This window comes from Salvelinus alpinus, chromosome 30 (genome assembly GCF_045679555.1).
Source record: "Salvelinus alpinus chromosome 30, SLU_Salpinus.1, whole genome shotgun sequence".
Lineage (NCBI taxonomy): Eukaryota > Metazoa > Chordata > Actinopteri > Salmoniformes > Salmonidae > Salvelinus > Salvelinus alpinus.
In genome coordinates, this window is record NC_092115.1 from 29694684 (window position 1) to 29712808 (window position 18125).

General features: G+C 43.2%; 1 protein-coding gene across 6 annotated transcripts in view; it reads right to left on the bottom strand.

Moving 5' to 3' along the window:
- Nucleotides 1-1529: 1529 nt before the first annotated feature.
- LOC139560406 (zinc finger protein 521-like) overlaps nucleotides 1530-18125 on the bottom strand; it is a 159659-nt gene continuing 143063 nt past the window's right edge. For 5 of the 6 annotated variants that reach the window (XM_071377143.1, XM_071377142.1, XM_071377139.1 and 2 more), the window contains exon 8: nucleotides 1530-3320. In XM_071377143.1, coding sequence (XP_071233244.1) covers nucleotides 3291-3320 — 30 coding nt within the window. In that variant the 3' untranslated portion in view covers nucleotides 1530-3290. Of the gene's footprint in view, nucleotides 3321-7127; nucleotides 7665-18125 lie in introns of those variants that run through there. The other variant, XM_071377141.1, reaches the window with a different exon arrangement.

The window sequence follows — 18125 nt, forward strand, 5'->3', positions numbered from 1 at the left end:
CATACCCCTGCACATCGACTCGGTACTGGTACTCCTTATATATAGCCATGTTATTGTTATTCGTTATTCACTGTGTTAATTCCTCGTGTCACTATTTATTTTTAGATTTTTTAAATCTTTAACTCGTAAGCATTTCACTGTTAGTCTACATCTGTTGTAACACTGGTGAGAATATCTATTCCATTCCATTTCTGAATTCCATTTCAATTGGGAAAGATTGTCAGTCAGAAAAGCACAATGAAGAGGAGTCAAAACAAAAGGCAGATAAAACCTCTACATCAGGTAATACAAACCAGATACCTGATCAGCATATCAATATAAGTGTTCATTAGGTTACGGTGAAGGAGAATCCAGTGAAGTAATTGTCCTCGACACGTGCACAGATAAAGTGACATTATTTCGCCATCGTGATCAATAGTCTTGTCTGGACAAGATTGTTTCTGTGACCAGTCAACCATCCTACAGACAGACCAGAGGGAGATGCTATGTGTTATATATTTTCTTGTATTGATATATAAAAACAGCAAGCAGGAGAAACAGTATACGATGTACAAATTAATATTCCCAAGCGCTGACTTCTTTAATCTATATATTTCAAATCTTAATTTTGGTTTGAAAAAAAGTGGTATTGATCATCTTATTGAAAACATAGCAAAAAGTATTTCAGAATCCCACCCCATGTACTATCAACATCTTAGTAAAATGTATACTTTTTGATGACAGACTCATGTCCCTGGTCATAACAGTTATTTTCGACTTTCTGTTTTTCATCTCATTGTTATGAGGATTCATCTGTAAAGACAGACAGATGTTACTATATGGGGCTTTGTCCCATTCAGTGCAGACATAATTTCCTTCCAGTGGTCCCCTGGAGAGCTGCAGGCTCCCTAATAGGCCTGGTGCGAGGGTGTGTGGAATGGGACCGCACAGGGTGATGGGTAATGGAGTCATTAATAACACAGACCTCCCTTAAGATCCTCAGATGTTCGTTAGGCAGAAGCCCCAATGGAACCAGGGGAACGGCAGGTAGCCTAGTGGTTAGCGCATTGGGCCAATAACTGAAAGGTTGCTGGATCGAAAACCCTGAGCTGACAAGATAAAAATCTGCCGTTCTGCCCCTGAACAAGGCAGTTAACCTGTTCTCCTGGTAGGCTGTCATTGTAAATAAGAATTTGTTCTTTACTGACTTGCCTAGTTAAACGAAGGTCAAATTTTAAAAGGATGCAATTTGATTTAAAACCAAAAATCCAAAGTAAGGTTTTGAAGATGATCATGTTCATGCTGTCATGGGCCCATCTTGTTACTTAATCAAATTAATTGACACACACACACACACACACACACACACACACACACACACACACACACACACACACACACACACACACACACACACACACACACACACACACACACACACACACACGTGAGCACAAACACACACACACACGTGAGCACAAACACACATACACAAACACACAAATGCACACTCACAAAACACATGAACACACAAATGAAGGGCCATAGGAGCCGTTTTCTCATACATTTTTAATATTTTATCACATGTGCAACACAAAAATGAGGTCTGCCAAATACAGAACTCCATATTTGTACAATAACATTTGAATAACATCAGAGAAGAGAACTGTCCTTTTGCTGCAGCAGGAGATGGTGGTTAATTTCCTGTAAACTGAGTATGAACAATTCTCAATCAAAAGGTCAAAACATTAAAGTTTCATACAAAAGTGCATCTCAGGTTCAATGAATGCAAAAACATTTACATACAGATGTGGGATCTTAATTTAATCACATTGTTGTTGCAGGAAATTTCCTGCATATCAGGAAATGAAATATTGTAATGTACTCAAGGTTTAAAAAGGCTTCTAAAGTTTGTCTTGATTTGACTTGATTTTGAATTGATTTTTCCTAACCAAAAAATGTATCAACTGCTACAAAAATGTTGATTAATTATAATCCACACAATAATTCACATTTCCTGTTGCTGCAGAATTATTTTCCTGCTGTAAAACTGGTCAAATTAAGATCCTACATCTGTAACAGATTGATTTATATTGGTGTATAATAACGCCACAATGGCTTCCAGCTTGAGCAGAGAGCAGAGCAATGGGATACCGCAGGAAACGAGGAAGGAAGGGGATAAGTTGGGAACTCTTCAGGAGAGCCCAGGACATAAGTTTCATAAGCACATCCCTACAGAGAGACTTAATACATGTATAGTCTCCACAATGACCCCAAATCAAAATGGATGTATTCCCCATTGCAAAAAAAATCTAAAATACAAAGAGCTAACAAAAACGAGAAGAAAAAAATTCCAGTAATCTCCAGGCTTGAACGAGCAGTAAACATTAATAACAGAATTGTACAGGTTTAAATCAGTGGGCTGGAGATCCCCCCCCCATGATGCTCTAGGAGACACAGAGGGGTTCACGATGCCTCTGTTCCCGTGCCAACCAGAGGAGCTAGCTGGCCTTTCCAAATCTGTGTCACTGCTTTTGCATATATCAGAACCCTATCCTGTTTTTCCTTCTTTTTTTCTCTTCCTTTCATTGGAACTTGCGCAGGCAGGAGGACCAGATTAAATGCACCATTCAGTCCTCAGCTGGTCTTCTAGAAGGACAACCATGTTGGAATGAGACCCGTGACGTCACAATGTCAGGTTCTGCTGGTGATCAAGCACCCTGCTACCCGCTTCAGTAACGAGTGACCAGGTCAGGATAGTGTCCACATACAGGAAATGGGCACTGATGAAAAGGGTCCTGACTGACCATACCACAACTTCCTGTTCCCTACATAATAATACCCCACATTGGCACCCTGTTTCACCAACACATTGTTGATGAATTCCACCTCTTCTGACTGACAGTGGCATTGTCATTTTTTTTCTAGTTCTTTTTTTGGGGACAAACGGTTTAGAACTGTACAATGGCAAATACTGTATAAGACTGCAATATAGCTGAAGTTATTAAGCAACACATGAACAATTTCTATTTACAAAGATAGTGGGCATGTTTTGTTGAAATAACAACCAGTCAAAGACCAGAGCTAAGTTTTTCTGTCCTTTTTTCACCCCTCTGTCTTTCATCCGTCCTTTTTCTTTTTGTGTGTGTGACATGTTCCTTCCCGGTGTGAACTGAATCCAAAGTTCAGTGCAAAAGAGCCAGTGGGATATTGCACTGAAGGTGGCTGGAGGACCGACCGGGTCAGACATGATTCTCCTCCTCGCCGTATGGTTCTCCTCTCCTCCTCAGGTCCACTGATAATCTGCCTGGTTAACTGCTGTGCTGAGTCAACATGTGGTTCTGAAGTGGAGGAATAACCGAGAGAGAAAGAAAGGAATGAAATTACTGAATCAATATCAAATTCAACACAAGGACATTTGATTTAATTCAACATTTTCTCAATTTAGCAAGTTTGAATTTGAACACTTCATAACCTAAAATGAATAATTGATTTTCATCAACATTAAGGCAGACTTTAATACTGTAGAATTCACCATTTCTTTTCAGAGGGTTAGTGATTGACGTAGTGTTGTGAGTGGTGAATGTCATGTTGTGGGTTTATGTGGTGTTTGCATTACCCAAATCCAATCAAAACCGAGCAGCAGTCAATAGTTATATGGATCAATATGTCCTGGGATTAAATATGGTTAAGTTCTCCACAGGCACACTGACACGTCACTGCTGAGCTGACAGCGTCTCCCTCCCTCCAACATCTCAATCCCCAACCAACAATACCAACATCAGACCAATGGCTGTGGCCATGGAAACAACAGTTACCATGTAATACCCGTGATGGAATATATGAATCACCATATTAATAGACATGTTTACATAATGTGTACTGGAAGTGTAACTACCGTAGAATAACAACAGGTCAATTACACTTGGGATTCAGATGCAGCAATTAGAGATATGTCATATACTACAGAAAAATAAGTACAGGATTTCTGAGGATGTTTGAATATCTTTACACACGTACGCACGCACACGCCGGTGTGGTGAGAGAGAGTGGTTGTAGCGGGGACAGCTGTGCCAGCTAGGTTTTTTTAAAGGGAGGGAGTGTGTGTGTGGACCAGGGGGGTGTAACTGGTGTCCCTGATGGGCTGAATCCAGGTCATCTTTTGAAGTGACTGCTAATCCCTTTAATGCAAACCACATGCCCCACTTGCTGCACCCTGTTAAAAACACGGCCTTGGACTCTCTACACTGGCACGGACAAGACACACCTGTCACACACTCATCAGCACGCATGCACGCACTGACACCGATTATACACACAAAAAACACTGACATTCAAACACACCCACACACACATACACAAACGCTTACTCTGGGTAAGATTGAATTATCTTTGAATAAACAACACGGAAAGAGCCTGAGCCATGAAGGTGAGTTTAGCAATGTACTGACTAGTGTCACCTTCAGTCTTATCAACATAGCAGCATCCCTCAGGCAGGCTAGGCCTCGTCCATTACTCCCCTCCACCCCTCCCTCTTTACCCTTTCAAGTGCCTCCATACAAAGCATTTAAACACCTCGACACCTTTCCTTTCAGCCGGAGCGATTACTTTCCGACAGGTGGGATAATAAGCTGTTTGACGGGGGGCAGGAGGGAGTGTGACCCCTGGAAGGGTTAACCTCGGCTCACCTGGGCCCCGTCTGGGCCCCTGCACTCCCTTTTAAAGAGCCGGCCCCGGCCTTTCCTCTGTTTCCCTCTCTCTCTCTTCCCTCTCTCTCTCTCTTCCCTCTCTCTCTCTCTTCCCTCTCTTCTCTCTGTGAAATAAAGCTCCTTTAAGTGAGTCTGGGAGGAGACTCCCCACGGGACGACCACCCCTCCCTCTCCCCTCATACCCCAGTGAAGACATCCGTGGCGTTGCTGGGGAGGGACAGGAGCACGGCAACACTATTAATGAATGCGGCCCATTACCCGTCAGCCTGGCTCCTCGGTGACTCACAGAAGCCCCTGCAGTACGTGACTTCAAATGGCAGGATATTGACATGGAGCGAGCAAAGCGGTTGGGAGAGGGTGTGTGTGTTTTTTTTTGTCTGTGTGTATGCGATGTGTGCCTGTGTGTGTAAGAGAAAGAGTGCGCCTGTGTGTGTGTGTGTGTGTGTGTGTGTGTGTGTGTGTGTGTGTGTGTGTGTGTGTGTGTGTGTGTGTGTGTGTGTGTGTGTGTGTGTGTGTGTGTGTGTGTGTGTGTGTGTGTGTGTGTGTGTGTGTCTGGACCCCAAAGGAACGTAGCTCCTTGGATATAATGTAGGGCTCGTAACAGCTATTAGAGGGGAAAATACCCCCCCCCTGGGGAGTACCCCCCGCCCATCCCCGTCTCAGCTCTGTCTGACACACACTGCATTCTACCTTTTCCTTAAACATGCCAGGAGTTTTTCTCACTGAGGGCTTTTTCAAGGACGGTGCTAAACGACTTCAGTTGCAGTGGCAGCCATGCAGGCTGGAGGGAAATAGAAAGAAAAGAAAGAGAGAAAAAAAGGTAAAAAGAAAATGATACCTTTACCTCTGTGGATATTGAACTCCACAGAATGGAAGAGAGACACTGTTCTGTATATCAGTGGAGACCACAGAGAGAGAGAGAGAGAGAGAGAGAGAGAGAGAGAGAGAGAGAGAGAGAGAGAGAGAGAGAGAGAGAGAGAGAGAGAGAGAGAGAGAGAGAGAGAGAGAGAGAGAGATGGAGAGGGAGAGGGATGGGGCGATAGAAAGTGAGGAGATGGAGAGGAAGAGAAGAGAGGGATAGAGGAAGAGTTAGAGAGATGGAGAGTTGAGGTGGAGAGAAAGAGTTAGAGATGGAGAGGAAGAGGGAGATGAGAGAAAGAAAGTGAAAAAAATAATAATAACAACTGTCATTGCATTTCCACTCCATAATTTAAAACAATTCTTGAAGTAGTTTCTGGCCAATGTGTGCAACCATTCACTCAGTGTAATTCAGCCAAATATGTTTGGGGTCACTTAGACATTTTTTTCCCATTAAAATAACATCAAATTGATCAGAAATACAGCGTAGACATTGTTAATGTTGTAAATGACTATTGTAGCTGGAAACAGCAGATTTTTTATGGAATATCTACAAAGGCGTACAGAGGCCCATTATCAGCAACCATCACTCCTGTGTTCCAATGGCACGTTGTGTTAGCTAATCCAAGTTTATCATTTTAAAAGGCTAATTGATCGTTAGAAAACCCGTTTGAAATTATGTTAGCACAGTTGAAAACTGTTGTCCTGATTAAAGAAGCATTACAACAGTCCTTCTTTAGACTAGTTGAGTATCTGGAGAATCAGCATTTGTGGGTTCGATTACAGGCTCAAAATGGCCAGAAACAAAGTACTTTCTTCTGAAACTCGTCAGTCTATTCTTGTTCTGAGAAATGAAGGCTATTTCATGCGAGAAATTGCCAAGAAACTGAAGATCTTGTACACCGCTGTGTACTACTCCCTTCACAGAACAGCTCAAACTGGCCCTAACCAGAATAGAAAGAGGAGTGGGAGGCCCCGGTGCACAACTGAGCAAGAGGACAAGTACATTTGAGTGTGTAGTTTGAGAAACAGACTGGCAGCTTCATTAAATAGTACCCGCAAAACACCAGTCACAACGTCAACAGTGAAGAGGTGACTCCGGGATGCTGGCCTTCTAGGCAGAGTTGTAAAGAAAAAGCCATATCTCAGACTGGCCAATAAAAAGAAAAGATTAAGATGGGCAAAAGAACACAGACACTAGACAGAGGAACTCTGCCTAGAAGGCCAGCATCCCGGAGTCGTCTCTTCACTGTTGACGTTGAGACTGGTGTTTTGCAGGTATTATTTAATGAAGCTGCAAGTTGAGGACTTTTGAGGCGTTCATTTCTCAAACTAGACACTCTAATGTACTTGTTTTGTCACAAACTGAAATTAGGAAACCAGGAAATGGCAGAGCTATTTCTGCATAATGCACAATTCATAACAGATTGATTGACCCAATCCCCGAAACTCCTTACCCCACATCTCCTTGCTACCCCCATCTCCTTTCTCCCCAACCACCAATCTCCCCCCAATCACCCAACTTTCTTACCCCCATTCTCCCCTCTCCCTTACCCCCCATCGTCCTTCTTCCCAACCACTCACTGGGCTCCACCATAAGGCTGTATTGCAGGCCCCAGTTACCAGCATAGCTAAGGTAAAACCCTTAGTAGTCAATTCTCCATTAAATTAAATTTTACTCTGATCAATAATGTGCACCCGCCTCTCTCCCTAGTGAATACTGTGTCTGAGAAGCCTCTTCTTCTTCCTCTCTCTCCTTGATCGACTGGCTCTCTGCCACTGTTAACCCTCCATCCGCCTTCTTTCATCTGATTACATCATATCCCTGCAACGCCCTTGGGGGCAGAGGAAGGAGAGGGGGGAGAATGCCCGGCAGGGGACCTGTGTACCCATGCAAACAGGTGCAACATGTTTTAGGAATTTAACAGAGAGAAGAAGAGGGAGTGAGAGCGAGAGAAAGAGTGCGAGAGGGAGAGGGGGAAAGTGCATGCAGGCTGGGGAGTTGATTTATTAACTAATCATTCTTTATGTCGTTTCCCATTCCTCTGGTCTCCATCGATAGCACCGGTCTGGGCTCCAGTACGGCAAGGCAACAGAGGTGTGCCTGTTACATCAGCTCTGCAGAGGAAAAGGCCAAACGGATCAGCGGCCATTTTGAACCTCTCATTTACTCCTACACATTGAATCTACAAACTACCCAAAACAGACAGTCAAGAGTGATGAAATATTTATGAAATCTATCAAAACTTTTGGCTCGTAGCATAAAGTTAGTTGATAATACATATAGGCAAAACTCTAGCAGGACTAAGAAATCATCTGACACTGTCATTCTTTTTGGTTGTAGCCTGGCTTATATTACCCAGAGTTCTGCGTTTATAGAGTGTTCAGAAAGCTGATAGAGTGAACAATAATGAGTCTCTAAGCTTGGGTCTTGGGGGACCCCTGAATCTCGGGGAAAGTCGAGGAGAAATTATATTATACAAGTGTGAGGCCAGGCAACTCAGAGCACTTAGACCAGGCCAGGTGAAAAACATCAGATCCATTAGGCCTCAAAGAGCCATACTTCAAATGTTAAACATTTGTTCTCACGTTTTATGAGCACCAATTCACAACACTAATCAGGTTTCCATCCAACCTTTTTATGCGAGCAAAGTATGTTGGATAAAAATGTCACAACAGGCCTGATGGAAACAGAACATTTGTCGGTAAACGTTCCAAATGTGGACATAACAAAATACGCTAGACAAGGTGGGATCTTTTTGTGTCGGTAAAATTAATTATGCGAGAAATGCCGGTGGAAATGCTTTTATGAGCAAATATTGATATAATAACCATCATATCGAAGTCAAATTGGAGTCCCGCGATGACATGTAGTGCGGTCCTCCCACTACGACTCTTCGGGAAAGCAAGCATGTTATGATGAACTTCACAGTGTGGTGAAAGTGCAAGGTGCTGAGATTGATGCTCCTTCCCAATAAATATAGAGGGTCTTATTCTGGTGACATGGTCATCGATGCTTGGCTGCCATTTGAATCTTGCTGTTTTGTCCATAATAATCTCATCAGGTAAGCTATACCCACACTGTATCTGCCAGCTGTTGGCTAGAGTACACGTGCCAATACCAGATACGCTATAAAACTAAAACTAAATTGTGAGAAAACCCATCAGTAGAATTGAAAATGTGATGTAAACCCATTTAACTTGTATTTTTTATTCGGTATATGGGAATTTAATCGCAAAAGGTATTTCTATTTGCACTACGTCATCGGGCACAGCCTTTTATCCGCAACAAGTCAATTTGATGGAAACATCTCTGGTGGGAAATGTGCATATTGTTTTTATGTGGATTTTAGAATATTTGCATAAAAATCAGTCGCCAATTGGATGGAAACGTAGCTACTGAGTAAATCATTTACTACAGAATAATTTAGGGAGTTATAAAGGACTCAGAAGTCAAGTAAATTTGATTTGCTACATTTCAACGGACATTGAAAACCCAGGCTTTCCAAACAATTAACTTTGGGCCATGTAATGTATGAACATGAACTTTTCTTCTAAATCATACATTCATATCAGCAAGAGATTCTACAGATTCTAGTTCTCCCATTTCTTCTGCTACATGTATCCAAATCAAATCCAAAATCAAATCAAATGTTATATATATGATGGGATGTATAGACATTATGGACAGTATGTGGATAGAATAAATAGTATATCTGAAGAATACATGGATAGAATAGCAATAGTTGAATAGGATGACCTTGACTAGAATACAGTATATAAATATGAAATAGGTAAAACAGTATGTAAACATTATTGAAGTGACCAGTGTTCCATCCAAGACATCCACCATTTTGCTATTGTCATACATCCCACAGCCCTAGTAGCGGCAAGCCATCCCCATGTCTAGTCAGTAGCAGCTAGCCTCCCCATGTTTAGTCAGTAGTGGCTAGCCTTCCCATGTTTAATCAGTAGTGGCTAGCCTCCCCATGTTTAGTCAGTAGTGGCTAGCCTCCCCATGTTTAGTCAGTAGTGGCTAGCCCTCCCCATATCTAGTCAGTAGCGGCTAGCCCTCGCCATGTCTAGTCAGTAGTGGCTAGCCCCCCCCATGTCTAAGCAATAGCAGCTAGCCCTCCTCATGTCTAGTCAGTAGTGGCTAGCCCTCCCCATGTCTAAGCAGTACCAGTTAGCCTAGGGCTGTGGCAGTCATTACATTTTGTCAGACGGTGATTGTCAAGCAAATAACTGCAGGTCTCACGGTAATTGACTGTTCATTAACATAAACACAATTGGTATCGCCTGGCTTCCACGAATAGCCTACAATCCAATGATGCAGACCTTTGGAACATCTACATTTAAAAAAGTCTAATAAATCTATATAATATAGCCTACACCATCACAATAAATCCATTATTTATTTTAGACAGGTCTAAAGAAACATAATGTGAAGAAAATGTAGTTGTCCTTATGTTAGGCCCTGATCTGGCTATGCCATATGGCTGTGGGCTACACTAGTGCATTTGGAAAACAATATTTGCTTAGAATTCCGTCGCATTATTTTATAGTAAGAAGAAAACAATTGAACATAGCTGAATAAAATAGAAAGGATATTTTCTCCAAATGATATGAGGGAGTGCGCACATGCGGCTATTCTGTGTTGAGCAGTTAACAAATAAACAGGTGCTCCTATATGCTTTATTTAGAGTTATTCATGCAACTTTAGTTGTGATACAAAGGTTGGGCTATATGTTTTGATTTTTAATACATTCTAAGGCTGCAAGATGCGACTGTACTGATGATTTGAAAAAAGTCGCATGAAAGGCATGAGCTCTGCTTTGTTTTTTTTGCGCAGGTTGCACACACTTCATCAGTCTCTCATTCACAATTTGACAAACACAATAATCCATGCCTTTTGCGGCCAGTGGCCGTTGTGCTCTTGGGCTGAATATAATAATTATAATTCCCTTCTCCTGGCTGCATGCTCCGAAGCACCTCTCACTCACATGGCTCTCTCAGATAGCTAAATTCTTATTAGCCAATGCCCGTCACGTGATCGGGTCTTTCTCACAGGCTACAAGTGACACATCGGGGATAGAACTGCGAGTGTCCTTTCCAATTCCCAGATGCATATTGAAGATACTGCATAGCCTATAGCCTATAGAAATGTTTCGCAACATGAGCTCATGGGCTTTCATGAAGTGTTTGATTAGATTTTCGATTACATTTACATTGATGTCAGAGTGATTAGAGGGACAATAGAATGCTGAGTACCAGGCAGTTAACAAGTTTGGTAGGCTACTAATGACCATCAGCAGCATCAGAGCTTGGAGAAGCCTAATCACCGTGACTAAACGATCACGTGTTATTTGACTGCCTTCAAGACTCATGACCGGATCCTGTCTGAGTAGTGATTGTGTGTTGACTATTACCTGTGTAGCGGTAATACGGTCACCGTAACAGCCCTAGGCTAGCCCCCCATGTCTAGTCAGTGTGAGCTGAAACTACCTCTCTGCTCGTAGCTGTCATAAGTTTGCTAACATAGCTGCATCTGGAGCACAGGGAGCAAGTGGAGCGCCAAACCACAGAGATCCAGCCGCAGCACACTGCTAGTCATCAGTCAGGAGTTTAATTAAGGCATAAGAGCAGAGCAGGCTGCCGCTGAGCTATGCTGAGACAAAGACCTCACAGGTCTCAGAACAGATAACAGGTTAAAGGCCCAGTGCAGTCAAAAACGTGATTTCCTATGTTTTATATATATTTCCACAATATGAAGTTGGAATAACACTGTGAAATTGTGAAAATTATGATAAAATGCTTGAAAATACCGCCTGAAATTTCCGGCTGTTTTGGTTTGATGGAGTTTTGGCCTGCCTGGTGACACCACCAGGAGGTACATGAGTTAATAGACCAATAAGAAACAGAGTTGCAAACCTCCACTCCCCACTCAGACCACTCACAGACAGTCTTATTATTGCTTGCTCTTTGTTAAGAAGCTATTTGTATTTCTCTTTGACCATTTTAATTTAAAACAATCACAGTAAGGTACTTAATTGTTAACCAGAAATGATTTGATATTGAAATAAAAACAGCTGCATTGGACCTTTAAACATGAACACTGGGCTGCTTTAAGAGACACATATATGGGTCATGCTGTATCTGAACTACGAACACAAAGAACTGGGCAAATTATATTCCATTCCACAAAGCACTAAATAGCCATTGTGTTCTATGGTGTTTTATTGTGTTTTCCACTTATTGTAACAAAACTGATCATATATGACCTGTATATGTGAAGTTCACCCTTACGACCAGACAGAGCAGGCCCATGCGGTCCCAGTGCTACGTTCCCTGGGTCCCGTCTGAGTAGTGATTGTGTGTTGACGAACACAAGCCAGTATTGACTCAGTTCCCCTTTGCTTGGAGTGAGCCTCATTCCCCACTGTTGGCTCGTCCACTAGGGGTGTAATCCCTTCCTGTTTGGCCTCAGGCCAGGCTTACTGCTAGCCAGTTTAGCCAATGAAGAATACAAACAAATAAATAAATAAAACTAGCAGCTGGCATTCTCCACAGTCAACACTTATCAGGCCGTAGGGAGAGGTGACCTCGTCCGCTGTTTGGCCACAACCACCACGGTCTCCTTGGTAACCGACTGTCTTGTTTGAAGTGTGGTGCCTGGGGACTCGTGGACATTCAGTACAGCTCTGGGGCTAGGGTGGGGAGACTTTGGTGTGTGTGTCTGTGTGTGTGTGTGTGTGTGTGTGTGTGTCTTATTAGCCTGGCATGTGGTTATGTGTATAATAGCTATGTAATAAATGAGTAATAGCTGGAATTGTCTGGCTGGATGTACAAAAGACCTAAAACAACGGTGAAATCCTTCTCTTCTGAGGTGTAACGAGAAAAGACAGACCACCCGATTGGAGGGCTAGTGTGCTTTGTTCCTCCAAATGATACTCATTACCCTGTCTAAGTAGACAAGTGAATGGTGCTAGAAACCCACTATGGGGTGATCCTGCTGTTTGACTGAGATAGCAAAACAACTGCACAACCGCTGGGTTATTATGGAGCCTCATTATGTGAAGAGACTAGAGAGCAGGAAAGAGAGAGAGAGAGAGATGGAGAGAGAGAGAGATGGAGATAGAGATGGAGAGAGAGATGGAGAGAGAGAGAGAGAGAGAGAGAGAGAGAGAGAGAGAGAGAGAGAGAGAGAGAGAGAGAGAGAGAGAGAGAGAGAGAGAGAGAGAGAGAGAGAGAGAGAGAGAGAGAGAGATGGAGATGGAGAGAGAGATGGAGAGAGAGAGAGGGATGGGGCGATAGAAAGTGAGGAGATGGAGAGGAAGAGAAGAGAGGGATAGAGGAAGAGTTAGAGAGATGGAGAGTTGAGGGGAAGAAGGGAGGTGGAGAGAAAGAGTTAGAGATGGAGAGGAAGAGGGAGATAAGAGATATAAACAGGGCGAGAGGGAGGGAGCTGGAGAAAAATAGAATGTATGTGAGTGTGTGAGGGAGATAAAGAAAAAGCAAGTGAGCGAGAGAAAGGGAGAGAGAGAATAATCCAAACTGATTTCTGAGGTGATAGCTACAAAACACAGATGCCTTTCCCCACTAAAAATGAAGACTATGACTTAAGAACCCAATTAAGGATCTTTCTTAGGGGAGCCATCTTGGGAAGTAGATGGGGGGATGGGTCTTGGTAGGACATGAGCCCTGGGCTACACAGACTAATTAGACTGAGGCAGGGGGGTGGCAGGGGGGTAGAGGGGATGGGATCCAAGCCTGTCACTGGGAGGGAGATGGGTTCCATGGAGCTCCACATGTCAGTCCCAGAAACTAAACACAATTACTCTCACATTTAACCACTTCACTTAGGGACAGGAGTTTGACTGGTGTAGGCGATGATGCTAAAGCACAGAAATCTCACTCATACAATACTCCTCTGGCTCTCTTGCTGCTATAGCTACTTCAATTCAATTCAATTCAATTCAAGGGGCTTTATTGGCATGGGAAACATGTGTTAACATTGCCAAAGCAAGTGAGGTAGATATTATACAAAAGTGAAATAAACAATACAAATTAACAGTAAACATTACACATACAGAAGTTTCAAAACAATAAAGACATTACAAATGTTATATTATATATATACAGTGTTGTAACAATGTACAAATGGTTAAAGCCCACAAGTTAAAATAAATAAGCATAAATATGGGTTGTATTTACAATGGTGTTTGTTCTTCACTGGTTGCCCTTTTCTTGTGGCAACAGGTCACAAATCTTGCTGCTGTGATGGCACACTGTGGAATTTCTCCCAGTAGATATGGGAGTTTATCAAAATTGGATTTGTTTTCAAATTCTTTGTGGATCTGTGTAATCTGTGGGAAATATGTCTCTCTAATATGGTCATACATTGGGCAGGAGGTTAGGAAGTGCAGCTCAGTTTCCACCTCATTTTGTGGGCAGTGAGCACATAGCCTGTCTTCTCTTGAGAGCCATGTCTGCCTACGGCGGCCTTTCTCAATAGCAAGGCTATGCTCACTGAGTCTGTACATAGTCAAAGCTTTCCTTAAGTTTGGGTCAGTCACAGTGGTCAGGTATTCTGCCACTGTGTACTCTCTGTTTAGGGCCAAATAGCATTCTAGTTTGCTCTGTTTTTTTGTTAATTCTTTCCAATGTGTCAAGTAATTATCTTTTTGTTTTCTCATGATTTGGTTGGGTCTAATTGTGCTGTTGTCCTGGGGCTCTGTGGGGTGTGTTTGTGTTTGTGAACAGAGCCCTAGGACCAGCTTGCTTAGGGGACTCTTCTCCAGGTTCATCTCTCTGTAGGTGATGGCTTTGTTATGGAAGGTTTGGGAATCGCTTCCTTTTAGGTGGTTGTAGAATTTAACGGCTCTTTTCTGGATTTTGATAATTAGTGGGTATCGGCCTAATTCTGCTCTGCATGCATTATTTGGTGTTCTACGTTGTACACGGAGGATATTTTTGCAGAATTCTGCATGCAGAGTCTCAATTTGGTGTTTGTCCCATTTTGTGAAATCTTGGTTGGTGAGCGGACCCCAGACCTCACAACCATAAAGGGCAATGGGCTCTATGACTGATTCAAGTATTTTTAGCCAGATCCTAATTGGTATGTTGAAATTTATGTTCCTTTTGATGGCATAGAATGCCCTTCTTGCCTTGTCTCTCAGATCGTTCACAGCTTTGTGGAAGTTACCTGTGGCGCTGATGTTTAGGCCGAGGTATGTATAGTTTTTTGTGTGCTCTAGGGCAACAGTGTCTAGATGGAATTTGTGGTCCTGGCGACTGGACCTTTTTTGGAACACCATTATTTTGGTCTTACTGAGATTTACTGTCAGGGCCCAGGTCTGACAGAATCTGTGCAGAAGATCTAGGTGCTGCTGTAGGCCCTCCTTGGTTGGTGACAGAAGCACCAGATCATCAGCAAACAGTAGACATTTGACTTCAGAGTCTAGTAGGGTGAGGCCGGGTGCTGCAGACTGTTCTAGTGCCCTCGCCAATTCGTTGATATATATGTTGAAGAGGGTGGGGCTTAAGCTGCATCCCTGTCTCACCCCACGACCCTGTGTGAAGAAATGTGTGTGTTTTTTGCCAATTTTAACCGCACACTTGTTGTTTGTGTACATGGATTTTATAATGTCGTATGTTTTACCCCCAACACCACTTTCCATCAATTTGTATAGCAGACCCTCATGCCAAATTGAGTCGAAGGCTTTTTTGAAGTCAACAAAGCATGAGAAGACTTTGCCTTTGTTTTGGTTTGTTTGGTTGTCAATTAGGGTGTGTAGGGTGAATACATGGTCTGTTGTACGGTAATTTGGTAAAAAGCCAATTTGACATTTGCTCAGTACATTGTTTTCATTGAGGAAATGTACGAGTCTGCTGTTAATGATAATGCAGAGTATTTTCCCAAGGTTACTGTTGACGCATATTCCACGGTAGTTATTGGGGTCAAATTTGTCTCCACTTTTGTGGATTGGGGTGATCAGTCCTTGGTTCCAAATATTGGGGAAGATGCCAGAGCTAAGGACGATGTTAAAGAGTTTTAGTATAGCCAATTGGAATTTGTTGTCTGTATATTTGATCATTTCATTAAGGATACCATCAACACCACAGGCCTTTTTGGGTTGGAGGGTTTTTATTTTGTCCTGTAACTCGTTCAAGGTAATTGGAGAATCCAGTGGGTTCTGGTAGTCTTTAATAGTTGATTCTAGGATTTGTATTTGATCATGTATATGTTTTTGCTCTTTATTCTTTGTTATAGAGCCAAAAAGATTGGAGAAGTGGTTTACCCATACATCTCCATTTTGGATAGATAATTCTTCGTGTTGTTGTTTGTTTAGTGTTTTCCAATTTTCCCAGAAGTGGTTAGAGTCTATGGATTCTTCAATTACATTGAGCTGATTTCTGACGTGCTGTTCCTTCTTTTTCCGTAGTGTATTTCTGTATTGTTTTAGTGATTCACCATAGTGAAGGCGTAGACTCAGGTTTTCCGGGTCTCTATGTTTTTGGTTGGACAGGTTTCTCAATTTATTTCTTAGATTTTTGCATTCTTCATCAAACCATTTGTCATTGTTGTTCATTTTCTTTGGTTTTCTATTTGAGATTTTTAGATTTGACAGGGAAGCTGAGAGGTCAAATATACTGTTAAGATTTTCTACTGCCAAGTTTACACCTTCACTATTGCAGTGGAACGTTTTACCCAGGAAGTTGTCTAAAAGGGATTGAATTTGCTGTTGTCTAATTGTGTTTTGGTAGGTTTCCAAACTGCATTCCTTCCATCTATAGCATTTCTTAATGTTACTCAGTTCCTTTGGCTTTGATGCCTCATGATTGAGTATTGCTCTGTTCAAGTAGACTGTGATTTTGCTGTGGTCTGATAGGGGTGTCAGTGGGCTGACTGTGAACGCTCTGAGAGACTCTGGGTTGAGGTCAGTGATAAAGTAGTCTACAGTGCTACTGCCAAGAGATGAGCTATAGGTGAACCTACCATAGGAGTCCCCTCGAAGCCTACCATTGACTATGTACATACCCAGCGTGCGACAGAGCTGCAGGAGTTGTGACCCGTTTTTGTTGGTTATGTTGTCATAGTTGTGCCTAGGGGGGCATATGGGGGAGGGAATGCTGTCACCTGCAGGCAGGTGTTTGTCCCCCTGTGTGCTGAGGGTGTCAGGTTCTTGTCCAGTTCTGGCATTTAGGTCGCCACAGACTAATACATGTCCCTGGGCCTGGAAATGATTGATTTCCTCCTTCAGGATGGAGAAGCTGTCTTCATTAAAGTATGGGGATTCTAGTGGGGGGATATAGGTAGCACACAGGAGGACATTTTTCTCTGTTAAGATAATTTCCTTTTGAATTTCTAGCCAAATGTAAAATGTTCCTGTTTTGATTAATTTAATGGAGTGAGTTAGGTCTGCTCTATACCAAATTAGCATTCCCCCTGAGTCCCTTCCCTGTTTCACACCTGGTAGTTTGGTGGATGGGACTACCAGCTCTCTGTAACCTAGAGGGCAACCAGTGGGTCCGTCTCCTCTGTACCAGGTTTCTTGCAGGATGACAATGTCTGCATTACCGATTTCTTTGGTGAAGTCCGGGTTCCTGCTCTTTAGGCCAAAGGCAGATGACCTCAGGCCTTGGATATTCCAGGATGATATAGTGAAGGCTTTTTGTTCCATAAAGTGTCCAATGTTGTTGGTCGTGGTTTGGCCTCAGGCCAGTAAGTGTGAGCAGAGCCTGCTGAGCATCTGGTACATGCCGTTGGCTTGGGCGAGTGTAAGAGTGGGGGTTGGGCCTGTTTGCCCGCTCACTACCTGGGCGTATGTGTGACTTCCATGTTGATGCCCTCTCTGCGGGGGTGGGGTGCATGGGGTGGGCAGGAGTGGCATAGGTCTGATCTGAGGGGGCCTAAATTGGGTGTGGGCATGGTTGATGTGGGGGGGTGTTGATTGGTTGGGGTGGGGGTGTGTCTGGGGGTGCTGTGGTCTGGATGTAGGTCCTCTTGGCGTGGGTCCTCTATGTGTAGGTCCAGGGTGGGGTGCTGAAGGTCTTGGAGGGTGTCTCGCTGGTCTGGGTGGGGTGTCTATTGATCTGTTGCTCCTGTGTGAAGTGTTGGGGCTGCGTTTGAGAGCGATGTCCTTTAGAGTCCGGGCAAAGGTGGGCACTGCTGCCTTGTAGAGGTGGACCTGGTCATAGAGGCTGTTCAAGTCCAGGGTGGAGTGGTGGGCCAGGAAAACATTTGGTTTTGAGGCACAGTCACGGGAGATGCTTGCGTTTACCCGCTGTATTGTAGCAGGGTGGAAGTCTTTTCGTGGTAGCAGGGTGGAGATAACCACTTGTGCATTGGGGAAAGTAGAAGAAGCTTTTTCAATCACTCCCTTCAGTGCTGTGGCCACCCTTTCCTGCTGTGCTCTCAGGTCGTTTGTGCCTGTGTGTATTATTATGTGGCTAGGTGAGCCTAGTTTGTCCTCAGACAGAAGGTCTAGGGCGCACTGGGTGTTTGGACACCAGAGTTTAGATACACTGTGTTTGGGAAAAAGTTTTTTTTCTTCTATAAATTTCCCATTTGAGTCC